General features: G+C 56.4%; 1 protein-coding gene across 1 annotated transcript; it reads left to right on the top strand.

The window, feature by feature from the left end:
* Nucleotides 1-270: 270 nt before the first annotated feature.
* Nucleotides 271-9,306, top strand: UNC93B1 (unc-93 homolog B1, TLR signaling regulator). The gene is made up of 12 exons (XM_074954485.1): nt 271-396; nt 2,298-2,419; nt 2,753-2,894; nt 3,819-3,972; nt 4,280-4,441; nt 4,632-4,761; nt 5,375-5,468; nt 5,745-5,869; nt 6,407-6,589; nt 6,873-7,146; nt 7,415-7,533; nt 7,987-9,306. Exons 1-12 carry the CDS (start codon nt 387-389, stop codon nt 8,287-8,289), a joined length of 1,818 nt encoding a protein of 605 aa, XP_074810586.1. The 5' UTR covers nt 271-386; the 3' UTR covers nt 8,290-9,306.
* The last annotated feature ends 11,593 nt before the right edge of the window (nt 9,307-20,899 follow it).

The raw sequence follows: 20,899 nt of genomic DNA, 5'->3' as shown, positions 1-20,899 counted from the left end.
TCTGGGCGAGTCTCCACTGCTGCCCCTGCAGGGGGCAGAGTTAAGGTGATGGAGGGGCAGCGCTGGAGCTGAGTCCTCACACCAGTAGCAAGTGCCCTTGTGTCATCACAATATTCCAGGGTAGAGGCTGTAACTGGGCGTCCCTCAAAAATCAGGTCCTGGGGGCAGGGGAACGTGGGAGGGGCAACGGATCGTACCCCTCTATCTCCATCCCAAGGGGCAGCCTTGATGGAGGCAAGAGCGCCGATGCTGGCCGGGCGGGTCCTGCCACTTTAAGAGATGATCCCCCCCCTCCCTTCCTCCTGGCCGAAAGGGGAAGTGCTGCCCGCTCCCTCCCCCGCCGCGGGTCCCAGCCCGGACCGGAGCTTGCAGAATTCGCCAGCGCTATGGAGTCAGGTACCGGGGCCGGGGCGGCTCCTGCGCTTGATCCCCGTCCCCCTGCATCCCTGCCCCTGCTTCCCCCCGTCCCCCCCTCCTGCCCGCCCCATTCTCCTCCCCCCTTCCCAGCCCAAGAACCCCTGCACCTGCCCCACGTGCTCCTCCCCCGCCCCCGGTGCCTCTTCTTGGGGAGGAATCTGCTCATTCTTGGGTCTTTCTGTGTCAGACGGAACTTCCTGAAACTCTCCCTCCCTCCCCCCCCCGTCCCCAAACCAGGGGGCTGCGGGTCGGGAGTGAGGGGCGCTGGGGGTGCTGTGGGGGGAGCCCAGGGCTGGGATAGCAGGGGGCTGTCGGGAGTGAGGGGCGCTGGCAGAGCAGTGGGGGGAGCCCAGGGCGGGGCTGCGGGTCGGGAGTGAGGGGCCCTGGCGGTGCTGTGGGGGGAGCCCAGGGCAGGATAGCAGGGGCCTGTCGGGAGTGAGGGGCCCTGGCGGTGCTGTGGGGGGAGCCCAGGGCTGGGATAGCAGGGGGCTGTCGGGAGTGAGGGGCCCTGGCGGTGCTGTGGGGGGAGCCCAGGGCTGGGATAGCAGGGGCCTGTCGGGAGTGAGGGGCGCTGGGGGTGCTGTGGGGGGAGCCCAGGGCTGGGATAGCAGGGGGCTGTCGGGAGTGAGGGGCGCTGGCAGAGCAGTGGGGGGAGCCCAGGGCGGGGCTGCGGGTCGGGAGTGAGGGGCGTTGGCAGAGCAGTGGGGGGACCCAGGGCTGGGATAGCAGGGGCCTGTCGGGAGTGAGGGGCGCTGGCGGTGCTGTGGGGGGAGCCCAGGGCAGGATAGCAGGGGCCTGTCGGGAGTGAGGGGCGCTGGCGGTGCTGTGGGGGACCCAGGGCTGGGATAGCAGGGGGCTGTCGGGAGTGAGGGGCACTGGCGGTGCTGTGGGGGGAGCCCAGGGCTGGGATAGCAGGGGCCTGTCGGGAGTGAGGGGCGCTGGCGGTGCTGTGGGAGACCCAGGGCTGGGATAGCAGGGGGCTGTCGGGAGTGAGGGGCGCTGGCGGTGCTGTGGGGGGAGCCCAGGGCAGGATAGCAGAGGCCTGTCGGGAGTGAGGGGCACTGGCGGTGCTGTGGGGGGAGCCCAGGGCTGGGATAGCAGGGGGCTGTCGGGAGTGAGGGGCACTGGCGGTGCTGTGGGGGGAGCCCAGGGCAGGATAGCAGGGGCCTGTCGGGAGTGAGGGGCGCTGGCGGTGCTGTGGGGGGAGCCAGGGCAGGATAGTAGAGGCCTGTCGGGAGTGAGGGGCACTGGCGGTGCTGTGGGGGGAGCCCAGGTCAGGATAGCAGGGGCCTGTCGGGAGTGAGGGGCACTGGCAGTGCTGTGGGGGGAGCCCAGGGCTGGGATAGCAGGGGGCTGTCGGGAGTGAGGAGCACTGGCGGTGCTGTGGGGGGAGCCCAGGGCAGGATAGCAGGGGCCTGTTGGGAGTGAGGGGCACTGGCAGTGCTGGGGGGGGAGCCCAGGTCAGGATAGCAGGGGCCTGTCGGGAGTGAGGGGCACTGGCAGTGCTGTGGGGGGAGCCCAGGGCTGGGATAGCAGGGGGCTGTCGGGAGTGAGGAGCACTGGCGGTGCTGTGGGGGGAGCCCAGGGCAGGATAGCAGGGGCCTGTTGGGAGTGAGGGGCACTGGCGGTGCTGGGGGGGGAGCCCAGGGCTGGGATAGCAGGGGGCTGTCGGGAGTGAGGGGCACTGGCGGTGCTGTGGGGGACCCAGGGCTGGAGTAGCAGGGGCCTGTCGGGAGTGAGGGGCACTGGCGGTGCTGTGGGGGACCCAGGGCTGGGGTAGCAGGGGGCTGTCGGGAGTGAGGAGCACTGGCGGTGCTGTGGCCAGGTCGTGGCACTTTTCCCCATTCCTGTCTCTCTCTCCTGTGTCTGTGTCCCTGCAGGCGGCCATGTGAACCCAGCGATGGAGAAGGACCCCAATCACTACCAGGAGGCCGTGGGCAATGGGGTGGCAGCTGACAGACTGGTGGCGGGAGCTGGTGACGTGCCTGGCCTGGATGTGGGGGTGAGACCCCTATTCCCTGCTGAGCCTGTCTGGCTGTGCGCTGTGTCCTGGCGGCTGTGGGCTGAGGAAGGTCAGGGCTGGGCTGGGCAAGGGCCAGCCGGGCCCCTCAGTGCTTCCAGCAGTCACATGGCTCCCAGCCCAAGGGGTGTTGCTGTCTGGTGGGGGTGGGGATGGGGATTGGTGGGCAAGGAGGGCAGCCGCTGTGTTGGCAGTTCCAGAAGTGCCTGGCAGGGCCCCTCCATGGAGCAGTGTGGGGAGCAGAGGGGCTGGCCCCTGGGAAAAGGGGTTCCAATTCTGGCCCCACCTCCCTCATGGCTCCCTGGTTCTCCTCAGCTGGATGACTTTGTGGGCGCCAACCCCGACTATAACGAGGAGGAGGAGGAGCGCAAGTACTTCCGCCGCAAGCGCCTCGCCGTCATCAAAAATGTGCTCGCAGCCAGCCTGGGCGGGATGCTGACCTATGGCGTCTACCTGGGTATGGCCCGCCCACTGCCCCCCAGGCATCTAGCTGGGTACGGCCCGCCCACTGCCCCGCCCCGCCCACTGCCCCCCAGGCATCTAGCTGGGTATGGCCTGCCCACTGCCTCACCTCTGTCTTCTGGCCCCACCCATTGGCCCGCAGCCTGGATGGGATGCTGACTTACAGGATCTACTGGGGTATGCTCCCCCACTGTCCCTGCCTCCTGGCCGCCCCCACCCTCAGCCTGGGTGTCTCCCTAAGTATGGCCGACCCACTGCCCTGCCTCTGCCTGGCCCCACCCTCTGCCCCCTACCTGAGCATGATATTGGGATACGTCATCTATCTGTGTTACAGACCACTGTTCTGGGGGCCCCCTCCCACTAATTGTGTGCAGGGTTTTTCCTGGTGCCCCCCACAACTTTTCCTCCTGTGTCCCCTCCCCCTTCCTTCCCTTCCCTTCCCTTCCCTCCCCTCCCCCCTTCCCTTGCAGATAGCTGCTGTGGGGACCTCAGGAGGTCATCTAGTCCAACCCCCTGCTCAAAGCGGGACCAATCCCCAATTTTTGCCCCAGATCCCAAATGGCCCCCCCTCAAGGATTGAACTCGCAACCCTGGGTTTAGCAGGCCAATGCTCAAACCACTGAGCTATCCCTCCCTGCCTCGCCACTCACTCCCTGGGTCCTGTGTCACTGCCCCTCCAATCCCAGGAGAGTGTGGGGAGGAATGGGGGTGGGTCAGATCTCAGCCTGATTCCAAGCATCCAGGGCCCTTGCATGGCAGCCCCTCGGCCCTGGTAACTTCCCCCATCCTTTCCCAGCTGCCCCATCCTGCAGGGGGCTGGGGAAGAGGCCCTGTCCCTCTGGGTTCAGTTCCCCCATGTGCTGGGCTGGGCTCATGGGGTGCAGGGCAGGATTCACCCTGGTGCATCCGACCCCGCCAGGCCTGCTGCAGATGCAGCTGATCCTGCACTACGACGAGACGTACCGGGAGGTGAAATACAGCAACATGGGGCTGCAGGACATCGACAGCAAGATGCTGATGGGCATCAACGTCACCCCCATTGTGGCTCTGCTCTACACGCCCATCCTCATCAGGTACCTGCCCTGCCCACCAGCCCACCACACCCTCCAGAACCCGAGAGATCCCTCCCTCCCGAGCCAGCCCCGCTCTGGTGCCCCTTAGTGGGGAAAGGCCCCATGTCCCATTCCCTGCCCCCTTGAGCCAGTCCCTGCCCTGGGGCTGATCAGAGCTGGTGCCCCTGCCCACTGAGCTAGCGCCCCCTGTGGTGAACAGACCCACGTCCTATCCCCGAGGCAGACAGAGCCCCATGTCTCCTCATGGGGGGGGGGACGGGGACATGGGGGTCCTACTGCTGACCCAGTTCCCCATGTGACTGCCCAGGTTCTTCGGCACCAAGTGGACCATGTTTCTGGCCGTGGGGATCTACGCCCTCTTCGTCTCCACCAACTACTGGGAGCGCTACTACACGCTGGTGCCCTCGGCCGTGGCCATCGGTGTGGCCATTGTGCCCCTCTGGGCCTCCATGGGCAACTACGTCACCCGGTGAGCTGCCATGGAGCAAGGCCCTGCCTGCTGGGGGGGGGTGTTGGCGTTTCTGCAGGGGGATGGGTGCTCGGGTGTTGGCGTTCCTGGGGAGGAGGGGTTGTGACCCCTGGTGGGCACTGTGTGGCTCATGGGGCTGCTGCTCCGCACCCTCCCTCCCCCATTTCGTGCTCACAGTTGCCCCCTGCAGGATGGCGCAGAAGTACTACGAATACGTGAACTACAAGGAGGAGCATGTGCAGGAGCAGCAGCGTGCCCCACGTGGTGCCTACAACGCCTACATCATCGCCTTCCAGAGCCTCTTCTACGGCTGCTTCCACGTGAGGGCAGGGCCTGGGGGTATGGGGGAGGGGCCAGGGAGATGGGGCAGGGGCTAGGTGTTGGCTGGCCAGGGAGGAGGGCTGGGCCTTGGGGGCTGGGGGTACTGGGGGAGGGGGCAGGGAGGTGGCCCATTGTCTAGGTGTTGGCTGGGCACTGAGGCATCGGTACTGGGGATGGGGTGGGTAAAAGCAAGGCACTGGGGAGCGGGGAGGGAGGTGGGGTAGGCACTGGGGCTGTATTGGGGGGCATGGAGCTAGGCTGGACGTGGGAGGAGAACTGGGGGAGGCTGGGCGCAGGGGGAGACACGGGAGGGGAACAGGGAGGTGGGCTGGGCGCAGGGGGAGACACTGGGGGGGAACAGGGAGGTGGGCTGGGCGCAGGGGGGGCACTCTGGCTGCAGCTTGGTTCTCATGTGCCAAGTCCAGGAAATGCAGCTGGCTGTGCTGGCCCAGGGGCTGGCCTGGGCAGTGCTGGGCCTCGTGTCCCGGGACAGAGCTGCGGGTGGAGTGGAGTGTGCTAGTGTGGCCGGGCTGGGGTAGGAGACCCCACACACACACACACACACGCACGGGACAGGCCCAGCCTCACCTCCTCCCCATTCCTGGGTTCCAGCTGAGCTTCGTCTGCGCCCAGATGCCCATGCTTTTCTTCCTGAATTCGTACCTGTACGACCTGAACCACACGCTCTGCAATGTGAAGAATTGCGGTGAGCATCTGCGGAGGGGGCGCTTCCTGCTGGCAGAGGGGCAGCGTTACCCAGCCAGTGCAGACTGGCTCCTCCTGCCCCATCCTTATCCTTGCCACTTCCACTCCCCTCACCCCAGCACTCCCTCCTGTTGCTCCCTGACACATCCCCTGCGCGCTGCCCCTGCCCCCTCCTCGCTGCCGGAGCGCCCGCCCTGAGTCCCACGCTGTCCTGTAGGTGGGGCTCTGGGCGCCCCCTGCAGGCCGGTTGGGCTGTGACGCCGTGTTTGTTCCTCAGGCACACTGAGCAAAGGCATGCTCCCCGGCTTCAACGCCACCGTGCTGCAGAGCCTGCCACGCAGCATTAACCTCATCATCGTCGAGAGCGTGCTCATGGGCGTAGCCTTCCTCTCCATGCTCATGGTATGGACCAGCAGGGGAGTATGTAGGGGGCCTTCCACTCCATGCTCATGGTATGGACCAGCAGGGGAGTGTGTAGGGGGTCTTCCTCTCCATGCTCATGGTATGGACTGGTGGAGTGGGGCATAGAATCACAGAATATCAGGGTTGGAAGGGACCTCAGGAGGTCATCTAGTCCAACCCCCTGCTCAGTGGGGCAGTGGGGGGCCTTTCTCTCCATGCTCATGGTATGGACCGGTGGGCAGGAATGGGAGCAGGGCTTTCCTCTCCATGCTGTGCCACCCCTCTCCATGCTCACCACGCAGAGCTCCCCAAGGTGGGTGTGATGGGGTCAAGGAGCCCATGGTGGGTGCTGTGGAATGGGGCAGTTGCTGGAGAGGGGTCTACGGCCCCCACACCCAACCTGACCCACAGCCTTGGCCAGCTCTTCCCATCACTCCCTAGCTCACCCTATGCAAGCAGTGGCAGTGCCCCCCCCTTGGAGCGGGGTCCGTACCCCTCTGGGTTTCAGGGTCTCCCGTACTCACCCCCCGCCCCCAGGTGCTGATCCTGTGCGGCTCGGCTTATCGCCCCACGGAGGAAATCGACTTGCGCAGCATCGGCTGGGGCAACATCTTCCAGCTGCCCTTCAAGCACATGCGGGACTATCGCCTGCGCCACCTCTTCCCCTTCTTCATCTACAGCGGCTTCGAGGTGCTCTTCGTCTGCACCGGCTTCTCCCTGGTACAACTGCGCCCATTTCCATGGGGGTGGGGGAGGCCACAGCAGAAGGAGTGGAGTACAGTGCTCTGGTGGGGGGCTGGGCACAGGCAAAGGGGTGGGGGTCTGCACTATGGGGGTGGGGCTGCGTGTAGCAGAAGGGGTGGGGATTTGGATGGGGGTGCCCTCTGCCAGGGGCTGGGGGAGCAGGGGGACTGCCCTCTGCTGGGGGAGCAGGAGTGGGAAGGGGGGCTGCACTCTGGTTGGGGGCCGGCCATGCCATGCTAACCAGCATCTGCCCCCCCAGAATTACGGCGTCTGCGCCATTGGCCTGGAGAAGCTGGCCTACATCATCATGGCCTATGGTTTCTCGGCCGCAGCTTGCTCCAGCCTGGCGCTGTCCATGCTGCGCCTGCCCCGCCAGGCCCCACTGCTGGCCGGAGCTGCCGCCCATGCCATCTTGCTCATCGGCCTGTTCTGCTGGGCACCCCACCCGCGTGTCCTGGACCAGGCCCCCTTGCTCTACCTGGTGGCAGCGCTTTGGGGGCTGGGCAGCGCCCTGAACAAGACCAGCCTCAGCAGTGAGTAGTGGGGTCAGGGGTGGTGGGGTGGAGTGTAGCCCCGGGCCCAATGTCAGCTGGACCCTGCCCGTCGCTCCCAGTGATACCTCCACCCCCATGGGGGAGGCAGCCCAGTGGCTCTGGAATGGGGCTTTGGGCCTGTCTGTGCAGTTGGAAGTCCCGCCTCTCTCCCCTGGCCCCAGTGGACCCGGGAGCTGTGACCCTGTCCAGTGTGGGGGAGGAGCTGCTGTCTGTATGTCTGTCTGTCTGTCCGTCCGTCCCCCCGCAGCGCTCCTGGGGATGCTGTACCAAGACAAGGAGCGCCAGGACTTCGTCTTCACCATCTACCACTGGTGGCAGGCGCTGGCCATCTTTGTGGTGTACCTGTGGTCGGGGCTGCCCATGAAGGTGAGCGGGGGCTGCTCCCAGCCTGCTCTCCAGTGGGGCAGGGCACAGGGGGCTGGGTCATGGGAGGTGCAGGCCTGAGTCCACGATCCCCAAAGGGCGCAGGATTGATGTGGGACAGGAGCCATTTTCACCAGCCGTAGGGGCAATTGCCCTGCTCCCCAGCGGGGCCGTGAGGACCTGGAGGCTTGGGCGGATGGGCTGAGACTTTCCTTTGGTTCTGGATCAAACTGTTTAGTCATGGGCCTGGCCCTGGCCTCAGTCAGGACAAGCCCCTTCCTGGAACTGCCTCTCCCATCATTTCCCCCTCTGGGTGAGGCAGGCAGCCTGGCCCAGATGGTTAGGCGGGAGGGGTGACCCTAGCCTGTCCCCTCCCCTGGGCCCAACTGGTGGGGGGCAGGGGTGGGGGAGAGTCCAGCCCTACCCCTGCTCAGCATGCGCTCTCCCTTCCCCCAGGCCAAGCTGTCCATCATGCTGCTGACCCTGGTGGCCTCGGTGCTCTCCTACCTGTGGATGGAGCACAAGCTGGGGCGGCACGTGCTCTACCGCGTGCCCAAGATCCCCAAGCCGCGGCACAAGGTGCGGGGCTACCGCTACCTGGAGGCCGAGAACTCAGACGAGACGGGCTCGGAGGGGGAGTCTGAGCAGGACAGTGACAGCTCCCAGCAAGAGCAGGCAGGGCCCGGTGGGCAGCGGCACCAGCAGAAGTGTGCTTACGAGCAAGCACTGGGGGAGGAGGATGGGGAGAACGTGGGCTAGGGAGCCCCCCATGCCCGCCACCATCACCAACTCACTGCAGCTTTCCCCCCATCTTGCCCATTGGCTGTGGTACTGGATTGTCCCCACCGAACTGTGCCAGCCGGGCCTGGCAGCATCTCCCACCCTCTTCCAGGCTTGGTGGGAGGGGCCTGGAGGCAGAGAGAGGACCCTGCACACCAAGGTGACCCGGTGACTACTCCAGAGGGCATTGGAGCCCTGTTCCGCTGGGACTCCCAGTCCACTTCACAAAGCAGGTTTGCTATGGGGCTGTTTAGTATCCGTCCCTCCAGGCTGCCCCCAGAGCGCCCCTTGCACTGGTTGGGGTCTCCAGGGGCCTTGGTGCTGTTGGAGCTGGTCAGGAATCGGGCCCGGTCTCCCAGGGCAGGCACCGGCTCGTGTCAGCTGTGGACTGTGCATGGTGCTGTCTGTAATGGGCCAGGCCCAGCCCAGCCCTGGTCAGTGCGTGGAGAGGCTGGTGCACTGTGGAGTAGTACTGTGTTACCATGCTGGATACTCGGGCTTGGGATCTGCCCTCTGCCAAACGTGGAGTGGCTGGCACTGATCGTTGCCCTTCGTGCATGGGCACCACGGCTGTTCCCATCTGAAAAGGGCAGCAGTTGCTTTTCCCAGCACACATGGTGCCCACATAAGGGGACGATGCCAGCCCCCACAGCTGCCTTCTCCTGGCAAAGCAAGGGAGGGGCATGGAGAGCTTTCTGCCAGCGCCCCCTTCCAGGAGGGGAAGGCCCAGCCCCATACTCAGCAGCCTACTGAGGCCTGGCACCTGTGTGAGCGGGGAAGCCCATGAGGCCAGGCCAGCCTGGGCACTGGTGCTGTAAAGCCCTGTCCTGCAGTAGAGGAGCTGTGATTCCTGCTGCTAGAGCTGCTTTTCCCCGTCCCTGCCCCACCAGCCCCAGCAAGAAGCAGAGCATACCATGTCTAAAGACTGAGTTCTGGATACTGGACACTGCCCCCCACACCTCCCGTGTCCTACTGTGCTTTGTAAAGGCCCTTTCCCAATAAAGATCCTCTCTCTGAGCTGCCGGGACTGTGTGTATCTGGGCTGAGGGGGCTGCTGGGTTGTGTTCTGGGTGGGGAGGTCACTCACGGGCCAGATGCCCATGCACACTGGCACCCTGGCCCAGACCAGCTATTGCCACCTGGGGCTCATAGTTGCCTTGCCAGGCTGGCTCGCTGGCCTCTCAGTGAGGAACCCAGAGAGGAGTGGGGCACTCTGTGAAGGGAAGGAGGCAGCAAGAGGGGGCACTCAACTCTGATCTTCCTCAAGGGGAGGGTGAAACAATCTGAACCCATCATGATGGCGGGGGGGGAGAGGTGCTGTGGCAGGGCCGGGACTTCGGGGGACAGCTGCTGCCCACGGACCTGGCTTGGCATGGAGTGGGTGGGCCATGTGCTCACTAGGCACGGGGCTGTGGGAGTGGCTCCTACAGCCTGCGCTTCCCAGAGCAGCTGTTCAGCACCTACCGTGGAGGAGCTAGGTGTCACTGGCCCCTATAAGCTATTTTCAATCCCTCTTGCCAACCTGGAACTGCCCCTGCTCCAGCCGTCCAGACAGTAACCCAAAACAGCAGGCCAGGAACAGAGCCTCCTCCCCGAGCCATGGGGCTGCCTATCAATTACAGAATACGCTTTAGGTGGTTTTCCAGACCCAGCCACCCCCTAATGTCATTGGGATTATTTTAAATCAAAGCTGCAGAAGCTATCAGAAGCCTGCATCCCAAGAAAGGGGAAAAAATTCATAGGCAGGAGTTGTAGACCAAGCTGGATGAGCAAGCATCTCAGAGAGGTGATTAAGAAAAAGCAGAAAGCACACAGGGAGTGGAAGACGGGAGGGATCAGCAAGGAAAGCTACCTTATTGAGGTCAGAACATGGAGGGATAAAGTGAGACAGGCTGAAAGTCAAGTAGAGTTGGACCTTGCAAAGGGAATTAAAACCAATAGTAAAAGGTTCTATAGCCATATAAATAAGAAGAAAACAAAGAAAGAAGAAGTGGGACCACTAAACACTGAGGATGGAGTGGAGGTCAAGGATAACCTAGGCATGGCCCAATATCTAAACAAATACTTTGCCTCAGTCTTTAATAAGGCTAAAGAGGATCTTAGGGATAATGGTAGCATGACAAATGGGAATGAGGTTATGGAGGTAGATATTACCATATCTGAGGTAGAAGCAAAACTCAAACAGCTTAATGGGACTAAATCGGGGGGCCCAGATAATCTTCATCCAAGAATATTAAAGGAATTGGCACATGAAATTGCAAGCCTATTAGCAAGAATTTTTAATGAATCTGTAAACTCGGGGGTTGTACCGTATGATTGGAGAATTGCTAACATAGTTCCTATTTTTAAGAAAGGGGAAAAAAGTGATCCAGGTAACTATAGGCCTGTTAGTTTGACATCTGTAGTATGCAAGGTCTTGGAAAAAATTTTGAAGGTAGTTAAGGACATTGAGGTCAATGGTAAATGGGACAAAATACAACATGGTTTTACAAAAGGTAGATCGTGCCAAACCAACCTGATCTCCTTCTTTGAGAAAGTAACAGATTTTTTAGACAAAGGAAACGCAGTGGATCTAATTTACGTAGATTTCAGTAAGGCGTTTGATACCATGCCACATGGGGAATTATTAGTTAAATTGGAAAAGATGGGGATCAATATGGAAATTGAAAGGTGGATAAGGAATTGGTTAAAGGGGAGACTACAACGGGTCCTACTGAAAGGTGAACTGTCAGACTGGAGGGAGATTACCAGTGGAGTTCCTCAAGGATCGGTTTTGGGACCAATCTTATTTAATCTTTTTATTACTGACCTCAGCACAAAAAGTGGGAGTGTGCTAATAAAGTTTGCGGATGATACAAAGCTGGGAGGTATTGCCAATTTAGAGAAGGACAGGGATATCCTACAGGAGGATCTGGATGACCTTGTAAACTGGAGTAATAGTAATAGGATGAAATTTAATAGTGAGAAGTGTAAGGTCATGCATTTAGGGATTAATAACAAGAATTTTAGTTATAAGCTGGGGATGCATCAATTAGAAGTAACGGAGGAGGAGAAGGACCTTGGAGTATTGGTTGATCATAGGATGACTATGAGCTGCCAATGTGATATGGCTGTGAAAAAAGCTAATGCGGTCTTGGGATGCATCAGGAAAGGTATTTCAAGTAGGGATAAGGAGGTTTTAGTACTGTTATACAAGGCACTGGTGAGACCTCTCCTGGAATACTGTGTGCAGTTCTGGTCTCCCATGTTTAAGAAGGATGAATTCAAACTGGAACAGGTACAGAGAAGGGCTACTAGGATGATCCGAGGAATGGAAAACTTGTCTTGTGAAAGGAGACTCAAGGAGCTTGGCTTGCTTAGCCTAACTAAAAGAAGGTTGAGGGGTGATATGATTGCTCTCTATAAATATATCAGAGGGATAAATAACGGAGAGGGAGAGGAATTATTTAAGCTCAGTACCAATGTGGACACAAGAACAAATGGATATAAACTGGCCACCAGGAAGTTTAGACTTGAAATTAGACGAAGGTTTCTAACCATCAGAGGAGTGAAGTTTTGGAATAGCCTTCCAAGGGAAGCAGTGGGGGTAAAAGATCTATCTGGCTTTAAGATTAAACTTGATAAGTTTATGGAGGAGATGGTATGATGGGATAACATGGTTTTGGTAAAATAGGCCCAATGGCCTGTGATGGGATATTAGATGGGGTGGGATCTGAGTTACCCAGGAAAGAATTTTCTGTAATATCTGGCTGGTGAATCTTGCCCATATGCTCAGGGTTTAGCTGATCGTTATATTTGGGGTCGGGAAGGAATTTTTCTTCAGGGCAGATTGGAAGAGGCCCTGGAGATTTTTCGCCTTCCTCTGTAGCATGGGGCACGGGTCACTTGCTGGAGGATTCTCTGCTCCTTGAAGTTTTTAAACCACGATTTGAGGACTTAAATAGCTCAGACATAGGTGAGAGGTTTTTCGCAGGGGTGGGTGGGTGAAATTCTGTGGCCTGCGTTGTGCAGGAGGTCAGACTAGATGATCATAATGGTCCCTTCTGACCTTAGTATCTATGAAACAGCCCCCATGCCCAAGGCCCCCTGCCCTGCAGCCGGGGCAGCTGTGCCCCCAGGCTGCTCAGAGGGCGGGCTGACCCCCGATAGGCCAGACAAGCAGCTTTCCACACCCACTGGGCCCAAGTGCAGCCCCAGCCGGGAGGCAGGCCCTGTGGGTACAGTGTGGGCCGAGTGGGGGCATGGACACATGGGGATGGGGCAGAGGAAGCGGCTTGTCTGGAGTTAACCCCATGGTGGGGGCAGAGCGACAGAGGTGAGTGCTGAAGGAGAGGAGCCAGGTGCTGCGGAGGGGAGGGACGCTGCCTCTCTGCACACTCACCCTCTCGCTGCTGCCCTGGGCTTGCTCCCCCACTGCCACGGCTGGAGGCCAGGCTATGGGCACTAGGCTGCAGCTTCCCCCAGGCTGCCTCCCCATCTCTCTTGGCAGAGCCCCTTGGATGTGCCCCTATCAGCAATGGGGCAGGATAATGCTTGCCAAGCTGGGCTCTCCACAGCCCCTCACTGCACGGGGCACAGACTCACAAGAGGATCCAACAGCCTACCCCCTGGCTACCCCCCTTGGGAAGTGCCTGACACCCCGACCCTCAGCTCCTGCCCCCTTGGGGAGTGCCCATCACCCTGACCCTCAGCTCCTCCCCAACACACTTGGGGAGTGCCTGTTGCCCCAGCCCTCAGCACCCCCCTTGGGGAGTGTCTGAAACCCAGCCCTCAGCTCCCTCCACCCCAAGGAGCACCCAGAGCACTGTCCCGTCACAGCCTGCCTAGAGATGTGTCCAATCCCCCAAATCTCAGCTCTGCCCTTGGGAAGTGTCTGATACACTGCCCCTCGGGGAGTGCCCATAGCCCAGAGATTAGGGGCACTCCCTTGAATAGATGGGGGGGACTGGACCTGGGTCTCCCACATCCCAGGTGAGTGCTCTGACTGTGCTGAAACTCACAAGGCGGTTCACCACCATCGCCTCCTCCAGCTGTTTTGTGACTCAAACCCTTTGCAAATGCCAAAAACAAAGTGGACCGGGTTGAATGACATGTTTCATTAGACCAAAAAATGGATTTTTTTTTTAATTTGGGTGACACTTTTTGCAGTTTTCGCATTTGGTTTGACATGAACCAATTTTATATTTATTTGTTTTTCAGAACAGCCATCAAACTGAAAAAAAAGCTTATTCACCCAGCTGTAGTTGGGGCAACAGCTGGAATGCAGGGAGAGAGCTGAGGTGGGTGGTGACCGTTGAAAGGTTCTGGAGTGGGTGGGGTGGGGCAGCAGGTGGAGGGATGTGGAAGGTTCTGTGTCAGTTGGTGTGACGCGGAAGGTTCTGGAGCAGTGGAGTGGGAAGCTGTCAGTTGGATCAACACAGAAGGTTCTGGAGTGGTTGGGGGGGGGGCAGCAGCTGGAGCGACATGGAAGGTTCCATGGCAGCTGTAGTTTCATGGAAAGTTCTGGAGCAGTTGGGGGAGGAAGCAGCAGCTGGAGTGATGCAAAAGGTTCTTGAGTGGTTGGGGATAGCGCAGCAGTTGGGGCGACATGGAAGGTTCCGGAGCAGTTGGGGGGGGACAGTAGATGGTGTGACGTGGAAGGTTCCGGAGCAGTTGGGGAAATGGCAGTCAGAGCAATGTGGAAGTTTATGTGGCAATTGGAGTGATATGGAAGGCTCCAGAACATTTGGGGGAGACAACAGTTAGAGTGACGCAGAAGGTTCTGGTGTGGTTGAGGATGGCAGTTGGATTGGCACAGAAGGGTATGTGGCAGTAGGAACATAACATAAGAATGGCCCTACTGGGTCAGACCAAAGGTCCATCTAGCCCAGTATCCTGTCCTCCGACAGGGGCCAGTGCCAGGTGCCCCAGAGGGAATGAACAGAACAGGTAATCATCAAGTGATCCATCCCCTGTCGCCCATTCCCAGCTTCTGGCAAACAGAGGATAGGGACACCATCCCTGCCCATCCTGGCTAATAACCATTGATGGACCTATCCTCCATGAATTTATCTAGTTCTTTTTTGAACTCTGTTATAGTCTTGGCCTTCACAACATCCCCTGGCAAGGAGTTCCACAGGTTGACTCTGCGTTGGGTGAAGAAATACTTCTTTTTATTTATTTTAAACCTGCTGCCTATTAATTTCATTTGGTGATCCCTAGTTCTTGTGTTATGAGAAGTAGTAAAAAACACTTCCTTATCATCAGGGAGGCTTTGAAAACCAGTTTCATGACTGTCCAGGCTACCTGTGACAGTTGTGTGTGTTTCTCCTTGCTGCAAACCCACCCCCTTTGTTGATTTTAATTCCCTGTAAGCCAACCACCCTCCCCCTTTCGATCACAGCTGGCAAAGGAAATAAAGTAACTATTGTTTTGAAACCATGCATTCTTTCTTTATTAATTTAAAAAAAAAAAGTGAGGTAACTGACAAGGTAGCCTGGGTGGGGTGGTGTGCGGGAGGAGGGAAGGACAAGGCTACATTGCTTATTGTAGCCACACTACAAATCAAAACTGTTTGAATGACAGCCTTCTGATGCTTGGGCCATTCTCTGTAATGGAGTGGCTGCGTGCCCGGAGCCTCCCCCCACCCGCGTTCTTGGGCGTCTGGGTGAGGAGGATATGGAACTTGGGGAGGAGGGCTCCAACAGATGCTTCATCATGTCCGTTTGCTCCCCCATTAGCCTCAGCATCACCTCCTGCCTCTGCTCTTTGCACTCACTTAATGCTTTCCTTGCCTCTGCCACTGAATGCCTCCATGCATTAAGCTGGGCCCTATCAGTGTGGGAGGACTGCATGAGCTCGGAAAACATGTCATCGCGAGTGCGTTTTTTTGCCTTCTAATCTGTGATAACTTCAGGGACGGAGATGATAGGGGGAGCATAGAAACATTTGTACCTGGGGGAGATAAAAAGGGAGAGTAAAATTTAAGATGATACATTTCTGAGAACAAAAGGGAGACTCTTTCACAGTGAATCAAGCAATTCACAGCAGACAGCACATGTGCTTTAGGTGCAAGGTCGCATTTTGCCTTTTATAGTGAGCACCTGCCGGTACGGTAACACATCACAAACGGCTGGGCAACAGAATTCGGTTTCCAGGCAGCCATGGTAACTCTTTTCGTACGCAGGGTTGGCTTCTTACGCCTTCATAACATGGGGGAATGGTTTCAAACTGCAGCACCATCCTTTCCCATAGCAAGCAATGCCGGTTGGGTTTCACGTTTAAAAGGAGGGGCTGTGGTTTTCGGGTGGATGTGCAGCACACACCTCCCCCCACCTCACCGCATGGCTATTCTCGGGGATGATCCCTTCACCCCTCCCGCCGCTGCGTGGCTATTCTCTGGGATGATCCCTTTTAGCCAAGTGCAAACGGGGTCCTTTTACTGTTCCCTTACAAAAATTTCCCTATTTCAACCAGGTGACCATGAATGATATCACTCTTCTGAGGTCAACACAGAAAGATATAGACCAAATGTTGCTTGAATGCGACCAAAACCCAGGACCATTCGCTGCCATGCTTTGTGCTGCAATGATTCCAGACTACTTGCCACGGGCTTGGCATGGTAAAGTGTCCTACCATGGAGGATGAAATAAAGCAGCCCTCCCCAGAAACCTTCTGCAAAGGCTTTCAGAGTACATCCAGGAGAGTTGCATGGAGACGTCCCTGGAGGATTCCCGGTCCAGCCCCAGACACGTTGTCACGGTTCCTTCCCCACTCTGAACTCGAGGGTACAGATGTGGGGACCTGCATGAAAAGACCCCCTAAGCTTATTCTTACCAGCTTAGGTTAAAAACTTCCCCAAAGTACAAACTTTGCCTTGTCCTTGAATCTTATGCTGCCACCACCAAGCGTGTTAAACAAAGAACAGGGAAAGAGCCCGCTTGGAGACGTCTTCCCCCAAAACATCCCCTCAAGCCCTACACCCCCTTTCCTGGGGAAGGGTTGATAAAAATCCTCACCAATTTGTACAGGTGAACACAGACCCAAACGCTTGGATCTTAAGAACAATGAAAAATCAATCAGGTTCTTAAAAGAAGAATTTTAATTAAAGAAAAGATAAAAGAATCACTTCTGTAAAATCAGGATGGTAAATACCATACAGAGTAATCAGATTCAAACCATAGAGAACCCCTCTAGGCAAAACCTTAAGTTACAAAAAGACACAAAAACAGGAATATACATTCCATTCAGCACAGCATATTTTACCAGCCATTAAACAAAAGGAAATCTAACACATTTCTAGCTAGATTTCTTACTAACTTTACAGAAGTTCTGAGTCTGCATTCCTGATCTGTTCCCGGCAAAAGCATCACACAGACAGACAGACCCTTTGTTTCCCCCCCCCCCCCCCAGCTTTGAAAGTATCTTGTCTCCTCAATGGTCATTTTGGTCAGGTGCCAGCGAGGTTATCTTAGCTTCTTAACCCTTTACAGGTGAAAGGGTTTTGCCTCTGGCCAGGAGGGATTTTATAGCACTGTATACAGAAAGGTGGTTACCCTTCCCTTTATTTTTATGACACACCCCCAAATCACAGATAGGGTGAAACACTGGCTGTGATTTCTTCCTGGAGCTCTAGGAGAAAACAGAGTTAATAAGACACATGCACCTCTAAATAGACTACCAACTGTATAAAGACTAACAATATTTTCCACATCTCAAGGATGATTTTAACCAGTTGATTCTGGGAAACTTTCACGGGAGAGTGCATCAGCCACTTTGTTAGAAGCTCCTGAGATGTGTTGTATGTTGAAATCAAAATCTTGGAGAGCTAAACTCCACCAAATAAGTTTTTTGTTGTTTCCCGTGGTGGTATGAAGCCAGTGTAGCGCAGCATGGTCAGTTTGCAGGTGGCAACACCGTCCCCAAATGTATGGGCATTGCTTTTCCAGAGCAGAGACAATGGCGTAACATTCCTTTTCACTGATCAACCAGTGGCTTTCCCTCTCAGCCAGCTTCTTGCTGAGAAACACAACAGGATGGAACTCTTGATCCGGTCCTTCCTACATTAAGACTGCTCCCACACCACGCTCGGACGCATCCGTGGTTACTAGGAACGGTTTGTCAAAGTCTGGGGCCCTTAGCACAGGGTCAGACATGAGTGGCGCTTTAAGCTGGTTAAAGGCCTTCTGACACTCTTCAGTCCACTGAACTGCATTTGGCTGTTTCTTTTTGGTTAGGTCTGTCAGTGGGGCAGCAATTTGGCTGTATTGCGGTACAAATCGTCTGTAATATCCAGCCAAACCTAAGAAGGATTGGACCTGTTTCTTTGACTTTGGGACAGGCCACTTTTGGATAGCATCCACTTTGGCCTGTAAGGGGTTGATAGTTCCTTGACCCACCTGGTGTCCAAGGTAAGTCACTCTGTTTAGGCCTATTTGACACTTCTTAGCCTTAACAGTCCTGCCTCCCTTATACGCTCGAAGACTTTTTGTAGATGTTCCAGGTGTTCTGCCCAGGAATCCAAAAATATGGCCACATCATCAAGGTAGGCGACTGCATATTCTCCCAATCCCGCTAGGAGACCATCTACAAGTCTTTGGAAGGTGGCGGGTGCATTCCACAGCCCAAAAGGGAGCACATTAAATTCATACAGCCCGACATGTGTGGTGAAGGCTGACCTTTCCTTGGCGGATTCATCTAGCGGTACCTGCCAGTACCCCTTGGTTAAGTCCAAGGTAGAGATGAACTGGGCCCATCCCAGTTTCTCCAATAGTTCATCTGTGCATGGCATTGGATAGTTGTCTGGGCGAGTTACAGCATTTAGCTTAAGGTAGTCCACGCAAAAACGTATCTCCCCATCTGGTTTGGGAACTAGAACCACTGGAGATGTCCATGTACTGCCAGAGGGGCGGATTACACCCATCTGTAGCATATCCTGGATCTCCCGTTCTATAGCAGTTTTAGCTTGAGGAGACACTCGGTAAGGTTGAGCTCTAATTGGATGAGCATTACCTGTGTCAATGGAGTGGTATGTCCATTCAGTCAGTCCTGGGGTGGCTGAGAACATCGGCACATAGCTAATGCACAGATCTGCTGTTGCTGCATACGCCCAAAGGATCATGGAGGGGTTCACCTCTTCCACGCCACCAGTACTTTTCCCTTTGTAGTAGACACCTTCAGGCCACTCAGCATCATCTCCTCCCTGGGCTGTAAACTGACAAACCTTTAATTCTCTGGAATAAAAGGGCTTTAGAGAATTAATAAGGTACACCGTAGGCTTTTGGTTGGAGGTCGGGAATGCTATGAGATAATTAACAGCTCCCAGGTGCTCTTGGACCGTGAATGGCCCTTCCCACAACGCTTCCATTTTATGGGCCTGGAGCGCCTTTAAGACCATGACCTGGTCCCCTACTTTGAAGGACCGCTCTCTGGCATGTTTATCATACCAGGCTTTTGCTCTTTTTGAGCATCCTTTAGCAAGGGGTAAAGAGGTTCAGAGGGTGTTTTGTAGGTTGGTTACAAAGTCCAGAATGTTAGTTCCTGGAGAAGGTGTAAACCCCTCCCATTGCTGCTTCACCAACTGTAATGGCCCCTTAACCTCGCAGCCATATACAAGTTCAAATGGGGAAAACCCTAAACTGGGATGTGGTACAGCTCTGTAGGCAAAGAGCAACTGCTACAACACTAGGTCCCAATCACTGGAGTGCTCATTTATGAATTTATGTATCATGGCCCCCAAAGTTCCATTAAACTTCTCCACAGGCCATTTGTTTGATGATGGTAAGGGGTGGCAACCAAGTGATTCACCCCATGAGCTTCCCAAAGGCTTTCCATAGCTCCTGCCAGGAAATTAATGCCTGCATCTGTGAGGATGTCAGAGGGCCAACCTACCCTGGCAAAATGTCCGTTAGTGCCTGGCACACACTTTTAGCCCTAGTGTTGCTTAGAGCTACTGCTTCTGGCCATCGGGTGGCAAAATCCATGAAAGTCAGTATATACTGCTTTCCTCTTGGTGTCTTTTTCGGAAAAGGACCCAGAATATCCACAGCTACTCACTGAAATGGAACCTCAATGATTGGGAGTGGCTGGAGAGGGGCTTTGACCTGGTCTTGGGGTTTTCCCACTCTTTGGCACCTCACAAGACTGGACATAGGTAGAAACATCCTTGCCCATTCCCTCCCAGTGGAATGACTTTCCAAATGGTCTTTGGTTCTGTTCACCCCAGCATGGCCACTAGGATGATCATGGACTAAGCTTAATAGCTTTACCCTGTACTCAGTTGGAACTACCAACTGTCTCTGAGGATGCCAGTCTTCCTGGTGTCCACCAGAAAGAGTTTCCTTGTACAAAAGTCCTCTTTCTACAACAAACCTAGATCAATTAGAAGAGCTGAGAGGCGGTGGGTTGCTCCGTGCCACCATCCAAGCTCTCTGAAGGCTTTCATCTGCTTCCTGTTCAGTCTGGAACTGTTCCCTTGATGCTGGAGACATCAGTTCCTCATTGGATTGTGGACCTAGGCTTGGTCCCTCTGGAAGCGATGCAGGTGATGGGGCTGTTTCCATTAACTGTGAACCGCTCTCTGCTGGTGCACTATGTTGGGGTTCAGGCTCCAGCTGAGCTTCTTGTGTAGGGTTACCTGCTGCTGCCAGTGCAGGTTTGGTGGGGCCCTCTAGTGTTGGGGTTGCAAGCACTGGATTCAGTGCTGGCACTGGTTCTGGTGCTGGTTGTTCCGCCAGTTCCGGTTCTGGGACTGGCTCTGTCTGGGTCTCTGGGACTGAATCCACTACTGCTGTTGCTGACATTGGCATGGGGTCCACTTCCATCACCTCTGACCGGGTCCTGGTAGAAGTTTCTGGAATAGAGCTAGATGTGACAGCTTGCTTAGCCTGGCTGCAGGTGACCATTCCCATCCTCTTGGCTAGCTTCACATGATTGGCCAAGTCTTCCCCCAACAGCATGGGGATGGGATAATCATCATAGACTGCAAAAGTCCACGTTCCTGACCAGCCCTTGTACTGGACAGGCAACTTGGCTGTAGGCAAATTGAAAGAGTTGGACTTGAAGGGTTGAATTGTCACTTGGATCTCTGGGTCAATTAAACTGGGGTCCACTAAGGAAGCATGGATAGCTGAGTGCTCCGGTGTCCCTCCATACAGTGACCTTCTTCCCGCCCACACTCACAGTTTCCCTCCGCTCTGAGGATATCTAGGAGGTATCTGGGCCTGAGGACCTCTGGTGTGATTCTGGTGCAATGAACTGTAATCTGTTGGGGTTCTTGGGGCAGTTGGCCTTTACATGCCCCGGCTAGTTACATTTAAAACATCGTCCAGCTGACGGGTCACTGGGGCAAGGTGGGTTGCTGGAGAATGGTGTGGCGGGATGATAAGGTGTCTGGAGTGTTCCTTAGGGTGTAGTTGGGGCCTTGGGCTGCCCCCGGCAGTAGGGTGTGGGCTGAGGTTGTCCCTTCTGGTATGCACTCCAACTGCGACCAGGGTTGTTCCTCTCTCCTCCCTCCACCTGTTTTGTTCTGGTTTGCCTCACCTCTCTGGCGGTCTGGGACTGCTCGTATTGATCAGCAAAAGAAGCAAGACTTCCTGCTGAGTCAATTTTC

This window comes from Natator depressus, chromosome 6, assembly GCF_965152275.1.
Source record: "Natator depressus isolate rNatDep1 chromosome 6, rNatDep2.hap1, whole genome shotgun sequence".
NCBI classification, from domain to species: Eukaryota; Metazoa; Chordata; order Testudines; family Cheloniidae; genus Natator; species Natator depressus.
This window is presented reverse-complemented; position numbering and strand designations above follow the sequence as displayed.